Source organism: Lynx canadensis, chromosome B4 (genome assembly GCF_007474595.2).
Source record: "Lynx canadensis isolate LIC74 chromosome B4, mLynCan4.pri.v2, whole genome shotgun sequence".
NCBI classification, from domain to species: Eukaryota; Metazoa; Chordata; class Mammalia; order Carnivora; family Felidae; genus Lynx; species Lynx canadensis.
In genome coordinates, this window is record NC_044309.1 from 6,474,921 (window position 1) to 6,492,966 (window position 18,046).

Consider the following 18,046-nt stretch of genomic DNA (forward strand, 5'->3'; position numbering starts at 1 on the left):
TGTCTCCTTTCATGAAATCATGAGTCAAGACGAGAGACTCTGAACAAATCTGTGTTTGATGAGTTTGACTCATTTAAGAACACTGAATAATTTAAGATCTGTTTAAGTAAAAGGAAGGCAAAAGGCGTGGTTTCTGAGAAGTACTACGTGCACCCTGCCACTTCCAGACGCGCCCTAAGTTCCCCAGAACGACCGCCAACGGTGCGTACCTTCCAGATGAAGCCACATCAACCGCCCCTTCACGCTGACCACAGAGGCCACGCAGAGCTCTCCTGGGTTCCTGGGGTTGACAGCTTCCAGTTTCATGTTCTTTGTGAAACCCCGACTGAATGACGTCTGAAAGAGAAAAGAGGGACACTCAGCCAGAGGACACCACAGCAGGGGATCGCGCAACAGAGGGGCCCGCGGGGGACGCGCACACGCACGCGATGCACACGGACCTCCTCCATAAAACAAACGTTTCTCCTGCCATTCGCGAGAAAAGAACCATGCCCAGTTTGTTTTCATCCCAGAGCTAGAACTCCGCGGGCAAACAGCAGGCGCCTAATAATATCTGTCCAGTGAGAGGGTGGATATGGTCTCTTTCTAGGCCCATGCATGCCCTTATTTCCACGCGACCACGGACATGCAAATCATTTCTTTTCCTTCCCTATGCTTCTCACTCACATCACGCCTGGGCATATTCGAGGATGTGAGGAGACAGCCTGAGTCTCCATGTGGCCTGAAGAACACCCACTAGCGTTGTTTATAGTGGTCTACTGGTGACGCATCCCCATGGTTTTATCTGAAATGGTCTTTGTGTTACATGTATGCCTTGGGCTTACTTTTATTTACGTTCTAAATTCACTTCTTTTTAAAAGTTTGCACACAGGAGGGGCGCATGGGTGGCTCAGTCGGTTGAGTGTCCCATTCTTAGTTTCAGCTCAGGTCGTGATCTCACAGTGGTGGGATCGAGCCCCGCATCGGGCTCTGAGCTTGGGAGTCTCTCTCTCCCTCCCCCTCTCTCTCTCCAAATAAATAAATAAACAAACATTAAAAAATAAAAATAAAAATAAAAATAAAAATTTACACGTAGGAAAATTCGCTCTTTTTGGTGCCCTATTCCTGAGGCTCCCGTCCAGTCGTACGGTCATGACGTCAATCAACACGCAGAGGAGTCCCTTCACCTCCGAAATGCTTTTGCACTGGCCCTTCGGTGATCAGTCCCTCCCAGACTCCCAATTCCTGCACCACGGGCCTGTCTTCTGTTCCCAGAGTTGTGCCTTTTCCATAATATCACAGAAACGGAACCATACACGGTGCAGTCCGGCTTCTTCCACTTAAGCAAAACGCATCTGACATTTCATCCATGCTACCGCACGAACGGAAAGTTGATTCTGTTGTGCTGCTGAGTAGTTTCTGTAGATGTGCCACAGTCCATCCCTTAACCACCTGAAGGACATCCGAGCTGTGTCCAATTGCTGGCGGTCGCGAATAAAGCCGCTGTAAACAGTCAAGCGCAAGTTTCTGTGTGAACAGGGTGTATCAGTCGGCTTGCGATGCCCGAACGCAATACCACAGACTGGGTGGCTTTACCGACAGAAATTCACCTCTCAGTTCCAGAGCCTGCAAGTCGGAGATCAACGTGTCAGTAGGGCCGCTTTCTTCTGAGGACTCTCTCTGGCTTGTAGACAGCCACCTTCTCCCTGTATCTCCGAACGTTCCTTCCTCCCCGCATGCTGTCTGCATCCTAATTTCCACTTCTTGTATGGACACCAGTCATTTTGGATTAAGGTCTACCCGTAGGGTTTCATGCTCCCTTAATGGTGTCTTCAGAAACTCTAACTCCAGGGGCGCCTGGGTGGCTCAGTCAGTTAAGCGTCCAACTTCGAATCTTGCGGTTCATGGGTTTGAGCCCCGCATCGGGCTCAGGGCTGACAGCTTGGAGCCTGAAGCCTGCTTCTTCTGGGTCTCTCTCTCTCTCCCTCTCTGCCCCTCCCCGTGCTCATACTCTGTCTCTGTCTCTGTCTCTCAAAAATAAACATTAAAAAACATTCTAACTCTACACACTTCTCACGTTCTAAGGTACTACGGGTTAGGACTTCATCATATGAATTTTGGGGAATACAACGTAGCCTATGACATAGTTTCATTTCTCTAGAAATGGAATTGCTGGACCACATGGGAAACGTACGTTTAACTTTCTAAGAAACCACCAAACTAACTGCCAAATGTTGCGTTCCCATCAGCAGTGTGTGGCGTTCCCGCTGCTAAACATCTTCACCAGCACTTGGTATCGGCACTTTTGCAAATTTTAACCCAATAGGTGTCCAGTGCCAGCTGATCATGGCTTGAACTTGCATCTTCCCTACGACGAATGATGTTGAGCATTTTTTCACGTTTCTTCGTCATTTGTGTATCTTCCTTGGTGAAGTGTCAGGTTTTTTTTTAAAAACGTTTATTTATTTATTGGGGGGGGGTAGTGTGAGCAGGGGAGGGGCAGAGAGAGAGGGGGCGAGAGAGAATCCCAAGCAGGCTCTGCACTGTCAGTGCAGAGTCCGATGCGGGGCTTGATCTCACGAACCACAAGATCATGACCTGAGCTGAAACCAAGAGTCAGACACTTAACTGACTAAGCCACCAGGCGCCCCGAACTGTCTGTTACCTTCATTCAGGAAATGTTACCTTTGGTGCATGTAGAATTGTGTGTTTTTTCTTTTAATACTCCACAAACATTGGTTCACTGTCGTCTGGCACCCCTGGTCTCTGATGAGAAGTTCGCCATTTACGTTGTTGTTCCTCTATTTGAAACGTATCATTTTTTTCTCTGGATGCTTTCAAGATTTTTCTCTTTACGTTTGGTTGTCAGCAGTTCGACTATGTTGGGTGTCTTTGTATTTATGTTGCTTGGGGCCCACAGAGATTCCAGAACTTTTTCATTTATAATTTCAGCTGCTTTGGTACACTCTGGCCCTTGTTTCTTCAACACAGAGGAGCTCTCCTGCTCTCATTCCCAACATTGAGGAAAATTCTGAGCCACGTGTAGAATGTCAAGTAGCAAAGACCTTTCTTGTTAAGAGTCTGCACAAATACTGGCCAAGGTTTTTTTTTTAATATTTTTTTAATGTTTGTTTATTTTTGAGAGAGAACGTGTGAGCTGGGGAAGGATGGGGGGGAGACACAGAACCCCAACTTTCTACCTTCTCATTCATATTTTCCCTTCTCAAACTTTAGCAAGCATCTGAATCATCTGGAGAACCTTTAAAAAAAAAAAGACAGACTGCTGAGCCTTAGCCCAAAGTTCACGATTCATGTGATCTGCAGTGAGGCTACAGATTTTGTATTTCCAACAGGTTCCCAGGTGGTGCTGGAGGCTGGCCTCCGGACTGCACTTTGGGAACCACTACTTTACGACTCTGAGCTGAGTTTTAACGGGAGTTTTCGAACACACGTCTGCTAATTCCAACATCTGGATCATGCTGGGTTTGGCCTCTACTGATTAGCTTTTCTACAGAAAATGAGTCCGATTTTTCTGCGGCTTCGTGTGCTGACCAATTCTGAAGTCTGGACGTTTTCAATGTCGTGTCACAGAGACTCTGGATTGTGTTATGTTCTTCCCGAGAGTGCTGGTTTTCTGTGTTAGCAAGCAGTTAACTTGTTTGGACTCAAACTACATGCTCTGTCTCTTGAGAAGGAGCTCAGAGTCTTTTGTCTTTAGCTAGGCTGCCTGGAGAAGACACGCTCCGCGGATCAGCCGAAGATTTAGGCAGAGCGTATACACGGAATGTGCGGTTCCCTCTCCTGACTCTTCCCTCTCTGAGACTCCTCTCGCTTTCCAACAGGTGTGGTTGCTCACATTCTGTTATCTGCTTCATCAGGCCAGAAAGACCGTGAGTTTTATATCACTGCTTTTGTCGTCTCCTACGTCGTCCACTGCGGCTGACCTCAGGCCAGAAGTCTGAAAAGAATCACACGGTCACCCCAGAGTGTTCCTTCCTTCCAAGCACCTGCTCCCCTCCAGATCTGCCCGTTTTGTTCACTCTCCACATCCCTCGGCTAGTTGCACAGGAGCCGACAGTTGCTACCTGCCGGAGGGTCAATTCAGCAGGAGCTCAGCCGACACTCCAAGCAAAACTCCCTTCTCGCACTATTTTAAAATAAGCGTAAGATTTTCCCAAAGCATCCGCTGCTATAAATTTTAATCAGATATTACAATACTGCACGTGTCTATTTTGAAATACATAAATTGAAGTAAACGGGCTCCTGCAAGTACCAAGAGATTACATCCTTACTTGACCCGTGGGAGGAGGCCAAGCTAATTTACATTCACGTATCTATTTATATACGTTACATTGCAAGTCAATTATATCTTTACGTAACCAGAACAAAATGACCCAGCATATGGGATAAGAAAGCGATTTGTTCTTCTCCTTTATGTCTCTTTGGAAATAGGAACCAAGGAAAATTCTAGGCAGGCTGTTTTCCTACAAGTCATCCTGCCTATCCGTGCATATTATGTATTGAGCTTTTTGATAATATGACTCGATAGGCTGCCTGAAAAACCTCTAAGTAAGTTAAAATGCATTTGATCCTCCTTAATAAGGGAAAGCTACAACCGCATAACCTATTTTCGTTTCAACTCGCTGCTTGAGGGTAATTTATAAAGATCAATGGCAAACCTGTTACCCGTGAGTTTATTTTACTAAGCATTTCGCTGTGTCAATCCATCTCAGAACCGTCTCTGATTGTTAAACATCCCCGGGGAAATGTCTCCCATGCAGCCACTTCCACACCCCCTCTCCTCTAGTGCACACAAGACGCGTGATTAAAAAATGAATTCACGATAAGCATCCCCTTAAAGAGCACTCGAGGCAAGCTAACAAAATTCAGCAGAGCACCAGGAATGCAACACCTATGCCAACAGGCAGATGACAATCCCGTCGATTACATAAACGCGGAGCCGGGAACAAAGCGGGCATATTTGTAACAAGTGCATTCCTAATGAATACGCCGGCACAGTCATTAAAACAGATTTCATCCTGGTAGCTAAAGCCTGGGAGCTCAGAGGCCACCTGGGGATGTGGCTACTTCCTCTACTAAATCCCATTTGGCGAGCTGCTGGCTGAACGGGAGCAGAGGACAGTGGAACCGTATTTTGCAGAGGAAACGCCTCCTTTCGCACGAAACCAGGGGACACGTCAGGATCTTCCTCCCAAGGGTGAAGAGGTAGGGAACGAATATGTCTTTGGTCGGGTAGAAAGCACAACTTCGAAGGGGTCTGGGGACGTGCTAAGTGTCTCCAGGATCCTAACTGCAAGGCAACGAGGCCAGGGCTCTGCGACAACCACTATCACTGTAAAAGGGTTAGTAAGACTGCACCGGACTTGATAAGCCCCGGGAGCTAACCAGCGGCTACCCTCTCGGTGGCACCTCCGAGCGCCTACACGCATGGGGGAGGGGCCCCACCGCACATACCACCGCGCCTCACCACGCAGATCTTCCCGTGCGCCGCAGAAGAACCAGCTTTGTGCAAAAGCAGCATCAGCCGGCAGAAAGTCCCTTTGTTGGTTTCAGGAGCCCCGATTTCCGACTCTGCCACGGATGTGTTTCTGCATTTAGTTTCTGCATTTATGGGGTCAAGCTGACCCAGTGACCGACCTACTTAATTCTTCAAAATCCACCTTGGACTTACGCTCGGTACTGAGCTTCTCGATTGAGCCAGCCCCTTCCGCCTCTCAGCTGTCATGTGCCATGATCCCCGTAGTACGAGTGATCGGTGGGGTAGCAAGGAATCAGCGGCTGGAGGAGGACGCGTCCAGAAAAGGTCTCTGATTTGGGAGCACTCTGCACTGTGATGCCTGCCGTCCCCAACTGGAGGACTGAGTCTTTTTTTTTCTTTAGTATAAAGAATTAACTTTCATAGCTAAATGCACGTTCAACACACTAGGTTGTATACATCGGTGCCTCATTCTGAATACAGACGTAATAATCCATGTGCCTTTTCATAGTTCCCAGGGTTGATCCAGTCTAAATGAATACTTGATAAGCCACGTGATACAACCAACTCCTATAACAAGTACACCCGTGTGAACACACACACACACACACACACACACACACACTGCTATTTGATCTGCTCACTAGACTCAGGGGATGAAGCCAGAGGCTCTCCTGAGGCCCAGGCTCACCGTAGTAAGAAGCCTGTGCTAATCTAGAACACACCGGACCCTTCCATAAGTGAGACATGAACTTATACCGGGCCACCATACACGTAGCAGTGGCTGTGCTCCAACACCCCAGAGTCACCCTAACACACAACCTGAAGGAGGCCTTTGCAAAAACTACGAAAGCTTAGTAAGGATCCTGTGGTCCACGGCGGCACACTCGTCTTGCTCACGAACGGGAAGCAACTTACAAAGTTCACGGTGAACAACATCTAGGAACAAAGCAGTAGCAAGCACCAAGCTCCTTACATTCCTGAAGCCGAAAGGAGGCGCTTCCTCGGTCCCATGCTGCTTGTGATAATCTGCCCAGTCGAAGTCCTGGCCAGAGTAACCTGCACGGGGCGAAAACACAGACAGAACAGCGTTAACCAAATAAATAGCTTCAGAGGGTGTCACTAGTTAAATCAGTAAGCAGTGCAAATACAGGACCCCGGAGGGTGAAGTCCCTTCTTGTGCCTGACGGCACATCAGATTTCACGGGGAACGCGTGGAAAAACACAAAGTACGAAATACAGGGCGGGTGTTCCATCGTGACCTCGATGTGGGGTCTGAAACCGCGTGAAGGGTGGCGCTGACCCACATCGGCACCCGCCGGTGGACGGACGTGCTCTGGGGCAGCAGCATCGAGACAGGATGTCATACACAACGCATTCGCACAATGCGTTTTGCGGAAATACACAGTGATACCTCCCTGCACGTGAAGCCTGAGAGTTCCTGTGAACTTCTCGATATCTTTGTGGAAACCGTGAGATTTTATTGGAAAACACTACCTCGGGGGAGGGTTTTTAAAGAGTAACAGAAAGTAAAACAAACAGCAAACGAGGAGTTGAGGTGTTCGTGAGAAAGAAAGCCTCCAGAGGCCGGGGGGGCGGGCGGGCAGCCCGTCCTCGGACAGCACCCAGGGAGAGGAAGGAAATGAGCATCGGGAAAGGTGGGCCCCTTTGGGGGAAGCGCTGGGGGGGGGCACCTGTGAGACACGGTGGGGGCGGGGGGTGTTTGGAGAAACAGCCCTTCACTCGTGTTAATAAGCGTAATGAATAGCGATGTTGCCAAAATGGGTTCTTCTCTTTCTTCATTTCATTTGGCAGGAGGGGACGCAATTCAAGTACATCCATCATGCCCACCATGACAAGCCATGGGAGAAGGTCTTGGGAAGGTCGTGGGAAGAGGAAACAGTTCTAAATCAGAACATAAGCACAGCATTGGGTGTGCGCTCTAACCCAGATAGGGGGACGGCTCTTCCTACGGGTGTTATTTGTGCTTCTTGTGAACCAAGGACGGTGATGAGGACGAACAGCGTTCTACCCATCAGGATTCGTCAGGACGGCGGACAACGTCACCCTAACCCTCACTTGGGCGTTCTCCCTTGATGGGTTTGAAGTGCATGGAAAATAAACCCACGAGGGATTTCTTAACTATGTTCTCAAGCCAAGACCTGCCAAGTCCTGCCAAGTCCTTCTCTCTTCCCCGTATCATCGTAAATTCCACACCTGCGAATTCACATCACACGGGGACCCGTAGTTACTAAACCCCACGGCTACAAGGAGAGTACAGAAGATCTTCATTGAAGAAAGTCAAGGTACTGTTGCCTCCTACCTCCGTCTGTACCTCCGAGTACAAGATAGTATTCTTTTCATTGAGGAAGCTCAATTTACACAGTTTTCATTAGAAGACGGGATGGGGTTAGCAAAGAAGGACTGGTACTCCTCTGGCCCAGGGGCTGATCCTTGAACCCCTCTACCCTGCTGACCATCCATGGCCGAAGCACCCCTTTTCTTCCTACGACCTCCCTGTCATTCTACAAAGGCTGACAACGCCTCATTTCTTTCCAACAAGGGGGCAAAACGTCTTACAGCTCTGAGATGCTGTTACTCCCGGTAGTTAGTTTCAAAGAGATTCTGAAAGTTTTCCTACCTGCCCTTGTCCCCAACACCTCTCTCCAGAGCCAGATGGCTCTTGCATCAGAGGTTTTTGGAAGGAACCAAGCCAACTTTTTTTTTCTGAACGCTTATCCACAAAACAGAATAAAACAAAATATGCTTTAAATAAGGTACTGCAAGTTTCTTTACAATGAACAGAACCCTGCACTTTGAGAATAGTTCATCTGGAGCTATTCTGGATCAAATCCTTGCCTTAAACGTGTAAGAACAGAAGAGTTTGCCGAAAGACTACTCAAACTGCCGAGAAGCTACCCAACCATATGAAAGGAGGGCATTTGGGTTTTTAGAGCCGGCTCTACTAGGAACTGGATGAAACCAGGAAGAAGCAAAAAATCTTCCGTGTCTGACTTTCCGTATTCACAAAATAAAGAGGAGACCTTCAAGGCCCCTCCAGCTGTCGCATTCCATAATTCAGAGCCATCGTTAGTGACTAAGTAACTGCTGCTGCTTAAGAATTGTGCCCGTCCTTGTGTGTGGTTAATTCCTTCCTCTTCTCCTCCGAGAAAAGCGTGGCAGGGTTGATGAAGAGAGGTTATGTGACAGGACGCTCCCCAGAGGAGCTCGCCATAGACTAGCTGAAGGCAAGATGGTTCCGAGGCACAAGGACCCCATTTCTCAGGGTTGTGGCAGACTGACTTCGCTAAAGCCAAGATCGCACTGTGTCGCAATGTCTCTTCCCCTCGACCTCTGCTGATTCCTTAGTTCGTTTGGTGAGCTGAGGAAAATCTCATGAAGATCATGGGGGCAAAGAAGAAATGGTGGGGCGGGGGGGAACTACATAAATGAAAAACAAGCCATCTTCTGATAGAACATGGAAATCTGGATATTCTTTATGGTCAACATCTGTTCAGATAAAACCTTCCAACTTACAAGCCACCTCTACTCCCCCTCCAGAGGCATTTAGCTGGGATTTCTATAATCGTGTTCGTAACCGTGAACTTCCCATAGGCTGCAACCCACTCCATCCAATGTCATGCTCTATGGTTTCTCAGACCTACATTCCATGCTTCTGTATCAGTCTTCAAGACTGTCTCTATGGGGAGCCATTTTTAATCTAGCAATTTCAAGATCTAACCAAGTCTGGCCCGGTACCTAAGCAACAATGGATTATTTTGCCCCCACTGTTCCTTGAACATCTGAATAGCCTACACTTCTCCTCCTCCTTCTCATAGGGACCTTTATTCACTTCATCACTTAAAATTCCTTTCCTTCAGGCAGATAATGAGCTCTCTCTTTGTAAGGCAGTTTTGTGACAGCTCAGAAAATATCTGCTACATAAAAACAAATTGCTGTGGCTTGTATAATAGAGACAACAGGGGTCAATTATACTCATTAATCAACAAAGACAGAACAAGAAGTACTAAGGCTTAACTGTAGCTAGGAAAACATGTTTTAAACCCAGGAGGGAGGAAAATAGCAGAGGGGAAAAGAAAATAAAAGGAAATCAAAACCCCTTGGGCTGTTAAAATCCTCAACAAGCTGCCACAGGGGACTGTTGAACCATGGCCACTGGAGTTATTTAAAGCTTTTATTAGTGTTTATTCTGAACGAAGTTCCAACTTCTACAGGTCCAAAAGAGAACAGGTCGATGACCCATTTCCTTATGATACAAATTAATTGGCAAAAAACAGCCCCACTTGTAAACATTACCATTGGGACTGCAAGTGGGTAATTCTCTGGGAAAACAATTTGGCAGTAAAATGTTCATGGACTTTGACACAACAATTTCACAACAGTCCTAAAAACTGAAAAAGTGTTACACATTAAGGTACAATGGCATTATTATCGGTGGGACAACCTTACATCCCAAAATAGGAAACGATATATGACTTATCTAAGGTCCACAGAAAATCACACAGGCACGAAACTGCACAGTTTGTGGAAAAAAAAAATTATGAGAACATTATTGCTATAGGTCTAGATGGAAAGACTTCCTGGCACAAGCATATACAGAATTAACAGATTCTTATGAAAGTATGCAAAGAAAAAGACCAGAGGAAATGCAAGGAAAATGTCGTAGTGGTAACGATCCACATAGTTATCTGGATGGTGGGACTCGTGGATGTGTTTTTCTTCCATCTCTTTGTTATTTTCCAAGTGTTCAATAATGATCATATATTATTTTAATAAAAATTACTTGAGGGGCTCTTGGGGGCTCAGTCGGTTGAGCGTCCGACTTCGGCTCAGGTCATGATCTCGCGGTCTGTGAGTTGGAGCCCCGCGTCGGGCTCTGTGCTGACAGCTCAGAACCCGGAGCCTGCTTTGGATTCTGTGTCTCCCCTCTCTCTCTGCCCCTCCCCCACTCATGCTCTATCTCTCTCTCTCTGTCAAAAATAAAAACATTAAAAAAAATTATTTGAAAGTGCAGACCTTTGCCCTATTTTAAAGGATAGTCAATCAAGGCACTAGTCAATCAATCAAGAGCTAATTCAGCATGTGGAATACGCCATGACTGCCTCCCAAGAGCCAACGTCCAGCTTTTCAACTGCTAACAGAATCCTGATTTTAGCCAGTTCCTGTAGGAAGTTGGGACTCTCCTCAGCACGAGGAAGTGACTCAGGACAACCTCAGAAAATCATGGTGGTCTATTTGCCTTTGCAGCAGGAAGTGAATCGTGACACCCTCCCACCCCAATAACCACGGTGTTCTCATGCCTTTTGCACCAGGAAGTGAACCACGACATCCCAGAGACCATCATGGGAGGATGGAGGGAAGGGAAGGATGTAAAAAAAGACACACTTTTGTAATAAAATAGACACAGAGTAAGAGCTGCCCTTCTACAGTAGGTGAATATGGAAAACATACAAACAAGCAAACTTCTACAACCTTCAAAAACAGTATCAGCAAAAGAGTTTCACCTCTGCCGTCTACCTGACTGTCAAAATGAAAAATAAGAATAAAAACCCACCACTGCAAAGACTGTTGGGAAACAGGTGCTTTTATGCATATCTGGCTGGCATATAATCTCAAAAATCCACCACAGATGCCAATTTCGCAACGTGTCAAAATCTTTAAGAAGAGGTCTCCTCTCCACTCTACCCATTTGTTCATTCACATATGATATCATTGAAAGCATTTATTAGGTGCATGCTACATGCCAGGCATGGTTCTAGTTCTAAGCATACAGAAAGGACCAAAGACAAAAACCTTTACGCAGGCAAGCTTACGCTGCAGTGGGAGGAGACACATAATACACAAATAGAAAAAAATCAGACAATCAGTGCTATAGGCAAAGGGAGGGCTGAAGTCTTGACGAAACGCTGAAAAACCTAGGAACTGAGGAAGCAAGTCTTGCGGCCACCTCGGGGAAGGGGATGCCAGTGGAAGGGGCCAACAACTGCAAAAGGCCAGAAGCAGGTCCAGAATGCTCTAGAAAGAACAAGGGGGACTGTGGGGTGGGCAGAGTGAGCTGGGGTGTGAACAGAGCAGGAACTCCATTATGAAGTATCCTACAAAAATAACAGGATGCCGTGCAAACATTTTATGCATAAAAGCAGATGAGAACAATACAGACAAACAACAGGGGCGTGTTTCAATCAATTTTTTCAAGTTTATCTATTTATTTTGAGGGTGGGCGGGGAAGGATAAACAGAGAGGGAGAGAGAGAATCCCAAGCACGGATTGATGTGGTGTCCCAAAATCATAACCCAACTGAAATCAGAATCAGATGCTTAACCAACTGAGCCACCCAGGTGTCCCTAAGTCAATTATTTACCTGCCAATCATGGAACTTTCCAGTCATTTAAAGTAGAAGACATTTTGGCATGTAGGTGGCAAATTCGTGTGTGTAAAATAATTAAACCGATATACAAAGTTACATATTCTAGGAAACAGAAATCTGAGAGAATATATACCAAACGTTGTTTCTTCAGGATAGGAAACTTCTCTCCTTCTGTTTTCAAAATTTTAAAGAATGGATGCGTATTAAAACTATAATTAAAACATAGTCTTTAACCCAATAAAATGAAGTTCTAATAAGTTAGTAACACTTTCCCCAACAGGGAAATGCATTTCATTCGATGATTTTTGCCTCAGTCTCCAGGTTGCTGGACTCAGGTTCATCGCTGTTAAGATGTGAATGAGACAGGGACCGGTTCTGTGTCACCTGCTCCAGCAGGTCCTGAGGGACACACACACCGTGTGGGAACTGTGACTCCAGGATGGAGGCCGACATGGAGAAGCAGGAAAGAAAGTTCTGGACATGCCCCCCTCCCCCGCAACTGACTGAAGAACACACAGCCCCATCAGGACATCTCCACCTCGGAGCACCTTTACAGCACTGAGGTGCTCGACATCTGGTGTGAACAGAGGACTCATTTAGCTTTCAGTTCAACGTCTCTTTGAAAGGGAAAACGACATGACCATCGCCAAAGATCGGCACGTACCAGACCTGAGATACAAGAACGCAAGAGGACACAAAAGAAGCCATGTTGTAAGAACAGGTTCCTCATCCTTCCTCAGAAAATCTCATGGACCGTTGGGACAACTTTACTGGACTCTCGCTCACGGCACCGGTCTTCCTGAAAGGTGGTCTCCCTCCAGGCTTCTACTGAGTTCCTGGGACTCGCTAAGGCTAAGCGCATGATGGCCTCCCCTCAGGTGACCCTCGCCGCCATCTCGTCAGGGAAGCGGGATGAACGGGTGAGGAAGCTAGGCCACACTCCTCAGGGGCACACGCAGCCCCTAGAACCAGTCCGTCTCTTCCTGGGCAAGATTTCTCAATAGTCTCTCCATTCAGTTCCTGGAGGAGTCTTCATACAGGCTCTCAGGCAAGAAGGCTGACTTCTGGCACACCAGTAACTACGCCAAGTACTTCTTTTCCCCTGTGCTGTTCGCTAAAGGGCACGTGCCCTCCCTTGAAGCCTGCCATGTTAGGAGATGTGGACGTGTCCCCGGGAGAGAGTCCAACGTCACATAAATATCGGCTGTCAATGGCAAAGCCATGGTAAGAATCCTCAACCACAAAGTGAGGAGTAAGTAAGCCAGAGAGATGTAAGTTCCCAACAATCGGAAATATTTTCAGATATAAAAAATCACCCAAAGAGTTTTACTCCCCCAGCTCTTTTCAATCAAAAGCAAGTTTTTGCTCAAGAATCAATCAGAGAGCTACAAACGAGAATAAACTTCCAAATCCAGTAACAAGAGGGACCCTCTCAGGTGCCAGATGAACTACGGTAGTAATAAAAAGAATGACACAGGGGCGCCTGGGTGGCGCAGTCGGTTAAGCGTCCGACTTCAGCCAGGTCACGATCTCGCGGTCCGTGAGTTCGAGCCCCGCGTCGGGCTCTGGGCTGATGGCTCAGAGCCTGGACCCTGTTTCCGATTCTGTGTCTCCCTCTCTCTCTGCCCCTCCCCCGTTCATGCTCTGTCTCTCTCTGTCCCAAAATAAATAAACGTTGAAAAAAAAAAAATTTAAAAAAAAAAATAAAAAATAAAAAAAAAGAATGACACAGCCAAACCCGAAAGAGAAGAGAATCTCCAGATGCCAAAACACCAAGAGGCCCACAAAGGCAGAGCCGACCAGTCCGGGAACGTCTGGAGCTCACACGGGGCAGAAGATGACCACGGGCTTGAGAGAGGAGAGCAGCAGGAGCAGAGACCATCATAAAACGCCCGGCCCCGGTCAGCTGCCCAGTCTGCGAAAACGGGTCCGGACAACGTCAGCTCACCGAAAGGGACAAGGAGCAGACACGGCCGCTCCCTGCCCAGGGCCCCGCTCAAAGGAGAAGAGAGAGGAGTCCCGAGCTCCTCCAAGCCAGGGGCATCCGTGGGGAGGCTGGGCAAATTTACAATGTGTATCGTACAGGCTGACAAATGCACGTGGCATTCGTCCATTCGTTCCTCCCTCCAATAACCAGGGACACAGGCACGTACCAGGCACTGTTTCAGGTGCCGGGGATGCGGAAGTGAGTAACACCGATTTTAAAAATCGGAGGAGATAAAGACGGTAATAAATAAATACTCTAGGACTTGCAAAATTCTTAGAACACTGGGCAGACTCTAATGCAAAACCAGATGGAAGGAATTACTTCACTCTAAGGATGAGGGAACTCGCACAGAAATAACAAGCACCACTGAAACTCAGTTCACCACGAGAAATCACAACCCACAGAAAGAAACAGAAGAGGTTGTAAAGCAAAATCAATGACTAGGGATACAGAGAACCAACACCAGCAAGCTCTAGCGGTCCTGAACCTGAATGCTTCACACACACACACACACACACACACACACACAAGCGGACAGATCTCCAGTCTCATGATATTTTGATGCACTTTCTAGAAAATCATAGAACAAACAAAAATAGAGAATATGTAACGGTTGAACAGTTCAGTTAATAAGGTTGGTCAAACGGAACACTCGGACGGTAAATGGGAAAGCACTGCTAAAACAGATACTATATAATTATACGAATATCTAAATATGTATGATATGAATATATAATATTCGTCTGCAAATATATAGACATTACCAAAACTGTCTCCAACAGAAGTGGTAACCATGGCTAAACTTAACAACCTTTCACAGAAATAAGTTCATACACAACACAACACAAACTAAAACAGCACCAGCTCCAGATGGTTTTACAAGCTAGTGTTACCAGACCTTCAGCAATCGGCTTACCCGTTATCTTACACTAACTGTTCTGGAGCCACACTGCCTAGGAGAGCGGCTGGATAAGAAACAAACAAAAACCAGGGGTATATTCCATTAGACTGGCCACAGCCGATAAAAAAAAAATCAAATGAATAAAAAAAAACCACCCATTCACAACAGCAAGCGAACAGGAAGTATCTAGGAAAATTACTAGCAAAACAAGTTGTAAAAAGATAACACAATAAAACGTCCATTTTTCTAAATTAATTAATTAAGTCCAATGCACAGTCAGTCAAAATCCAATGGGTTTTTTTCACAGTGTCTTACAAACTGGTTCTAAAATTCACATACGATAACCTGCAAAAAACAACTAAGACAATTTTGAAAAGAAGAAAAGGTCGAGGGAGTCACCGGATGGATATCGAGACACAGAGTAAAATCGGTTTTTAAAAGTGAGGTATTTATGCAGAGACGGACAAACAGCAATGAAGCAGAAGAACCAAGAACAGATAAGGTTCTCAGCCCTCGAAGGGACCGGATGCGTGTTAGTGGGGGCATCACCCATCAGCGAGGAAACTGCACACTATTCAATGAATGATGCTGAGGCAATGGCTGAATCTGAAAATCCAATTCAACCTAAGTGAGAAAATAAAAGCAACCTCTTTTCATCCCTCGTGCCGTGCAAAACTTAACTCCGAGAGTACACTAAAAAGCTAACTACAGAAAATGAAACCGCAGGATTGTCAAAGGAAACATAGAACATCAATAAAACAAAGTTTATCTAAAGCCATAGACAAATCATAATGGAAAAGGCTCGTTTGACCACATTATCGTCTCGTATTCCAATATAACACAAAATACCATTAGAAAGTGAAGCAACGAGCCACAGGCTAGACTATTACATACTGTGACGCGCATGGCGAGAGAAGAAATTCATCCTCATAAATACTTCTGCGATCAAAAGAAAAAGGAGAGCAATATAATAAGCAAAGCAAAGGCAACACAAACTGTGAACAAGCGTATGATGAACTGCTCCACGGCACCAAAATGAAACGGGAGACCCATTTCCCAGGCGTCAGGATGGCACTTGTTCACGCCCCAGCGTATCACAGAATGGTGAGGAGGACGCCAAATAGGATCTCCAGCAACTCCACTCTCTGGGTATATCCCTGGAGAGATCTCTCACTTTGGGCACATGTACAAAGATGCTCTGAGTACCATTCCCAACGCAGAAAAGAGTTAATGCCTCGAATGTCTTTAAACGGGAAATGGATTTCAAGAATTAACGTATATTCATAAAACAGGCAAAATGAGTAAGGAATCTATACGCATCAACACGGAGGAAAATCTGCAAAATGTTACAGGAGGAAAGTTACATAAGGGTGGGCATAGCGGGATACTCTTTACATGCCTATCAAAAAGATCTGCTGCAGGGGCGCCTGAGGGGGCTCAGGCGGTTGAGCGTCCAACTTCCGCTCAGGGCATGACCTCACGGTTCATAGGTTCGAGCCCCGCCTCCGGCTCTGTGCTCAGAGCCTGGAGTGTGCTTTGGATGAGGAAAGTGGTTATGGGGGGGTGGGGGGAGACGGGTGGGGCGGCTGGAGACCCGACAGAGAGGCAGGGGAGGGAAGGGGAGGAATACAGGCAGAACTTCAACATTCAACGCTTAACAAATACGGACCAAGAGCCGCACTGCTTTAGCCACTGAGGATAAGCAGAGAACGCGACAAAAATCCCTGCCGTCGGTGAACTTTCACATTGCTGGAGAGACACATAAAAACCAGGGCAAAGAAGGAAAATATACAGCAATTGTATCTCCCATGATAATAAGTTCTGTGCAGCAAAGCCATGCAGGGAAGGAGATAAAAACATCGAGGGTAGAGATTTGTAATCGACACTAAACAGGCCAGAGAAGAACGCCCGCCCCAGCCAGGCGGCACCTCAGTCAGATGGAAGGACAGACAACCTAAGCGGGGGTGGGGATGAGGGCCAGGTTCCGGGAATGGCAAGGAGGAAGGCGGGACTGGACAGACTGGAGTGGGGGGCATCTTAGGAGACGAGGCCAGACAGGGAACTAGTGGGCGCTGTAGGCTGGGACCATGAGCTGGAATTTCCACTGACTTGATACTCGAGGTACCAAGGCCGCGGACAGTCTGAACAGAGGAGGGACGTGTGCGATGTCCACCTTAGCACAACCAGCCTGAGCATCTCATCGAAGAACGCGTGCAACGCCGGAGGCCACTGCAGTAACCCAGGAGACGTCTGACGGTGGCCTGGACCAGGGTGGTCGTGATGACACATGGTCAGATCCTGAAAACACTGACGGGATTCGCCGATGCAATAATTAGGTGAGAAACACAGTCAGCGGTGACTCGGTCTTCTATTATATTCTATGATGCTTTATTTCATTTTTTAAAAATCTGACTCCAATGTGGCCAAATGCCAGCATCTGTTCCCTCAAGGCAGGGGGTCCAGGAGATTATGTGCATTTATTATTTTCTGTACCCTGTGGTACGTCCGAAACATAACAGATTACCGAATGGGGTACGTTCATCGGTCAGTGTCTGAGGTTTGTCTTCAGGAAAAGAGGACACCAGTTAGGGTTCACTACTCTGAGTCTTGATAATAATAAAACAACACCTTCACTTCTTAAATCGTCTTAACGGTTCACGTGCCTACTATTAAGATGGCCAAACAGCGGGGACAGAGAGCTAAAGGAAGTGATTCACTTTTAGCCTCTGCATACCCATTTTACAACCGATCTACAATAAATGCAAAAGCTTAGTATTTTCTACTAAGATCCCCCCCGGGTAGGATGTTCACTCCTCTTTTTCTACGACTAATCCTTGATGTTACACGCCAAGGAGGTTAATGAAATAGTTTAAAAATCGTAAGTCATGGTTGATAACCTATATACACACTTTTGCTTCACAGGTTTATTTACTTGTTTCATCACTTTTTATAGCGTCTATAATTGTGAATGGCTGTTTGCTAGTTTTAAACTAATGGAATAAAACTTCCAAGGATCTGTCCTTTGCTTACCAGGAAAGCACTTTCTCTCACAGACATCCTGAAACCTTCCTATCCATTCTAGCTTACACCCTACTTGTCTCTAAAGTCTGGAGACAGATTTTTTTTTCTGAATTCTTTAACGTTTTATTTTATTTTTTGAGAGACAGAGAGGGACAGAGCACAAACAGGGGAGGGGCGGAGAGAGAGGGAGACACAGAATCCGAAGCAGGCTCCAGGCTCTGAGCTGTCAGCACAGAGTCCGATGTGGGGCTCGAACCCATGAATACGAGACCA

The 18,046-nt window shown here is 46.6% G+C and overlaps 1 protein-coding gene across 3 annotated transcripts in view; it reads right to left on the reverse strand.

Moving 5' to 3' along the window:
• Nucleotides 1-18,046, reverse strand: part of SFMBT2 (Scm like with four mbt domains 2) — a 227,004-nt gene that overhangs the window by 59,199 nt on the left and 149,759 nt on the right. For all 3 annotated transcript variants that reach the window (XM_030321061.1, XM_030321063.1, XM_030321065.1), the window contains 2 exons: nucleotides 6,453-6,535; nucleotides 210-336 (listed from right to left, as the gene is read on the reverse strand). In XM_030321061.1, the coding sequence (XP_030176921.1) occupies nucleotides 210-336; nucleotides 6,453-6,535 (210 nt within the window). The remainder of the gene's footprint in view (nucleotides 1-209; nucleotides 337-6,452; nucleotides 6,536-18,046) is intronic.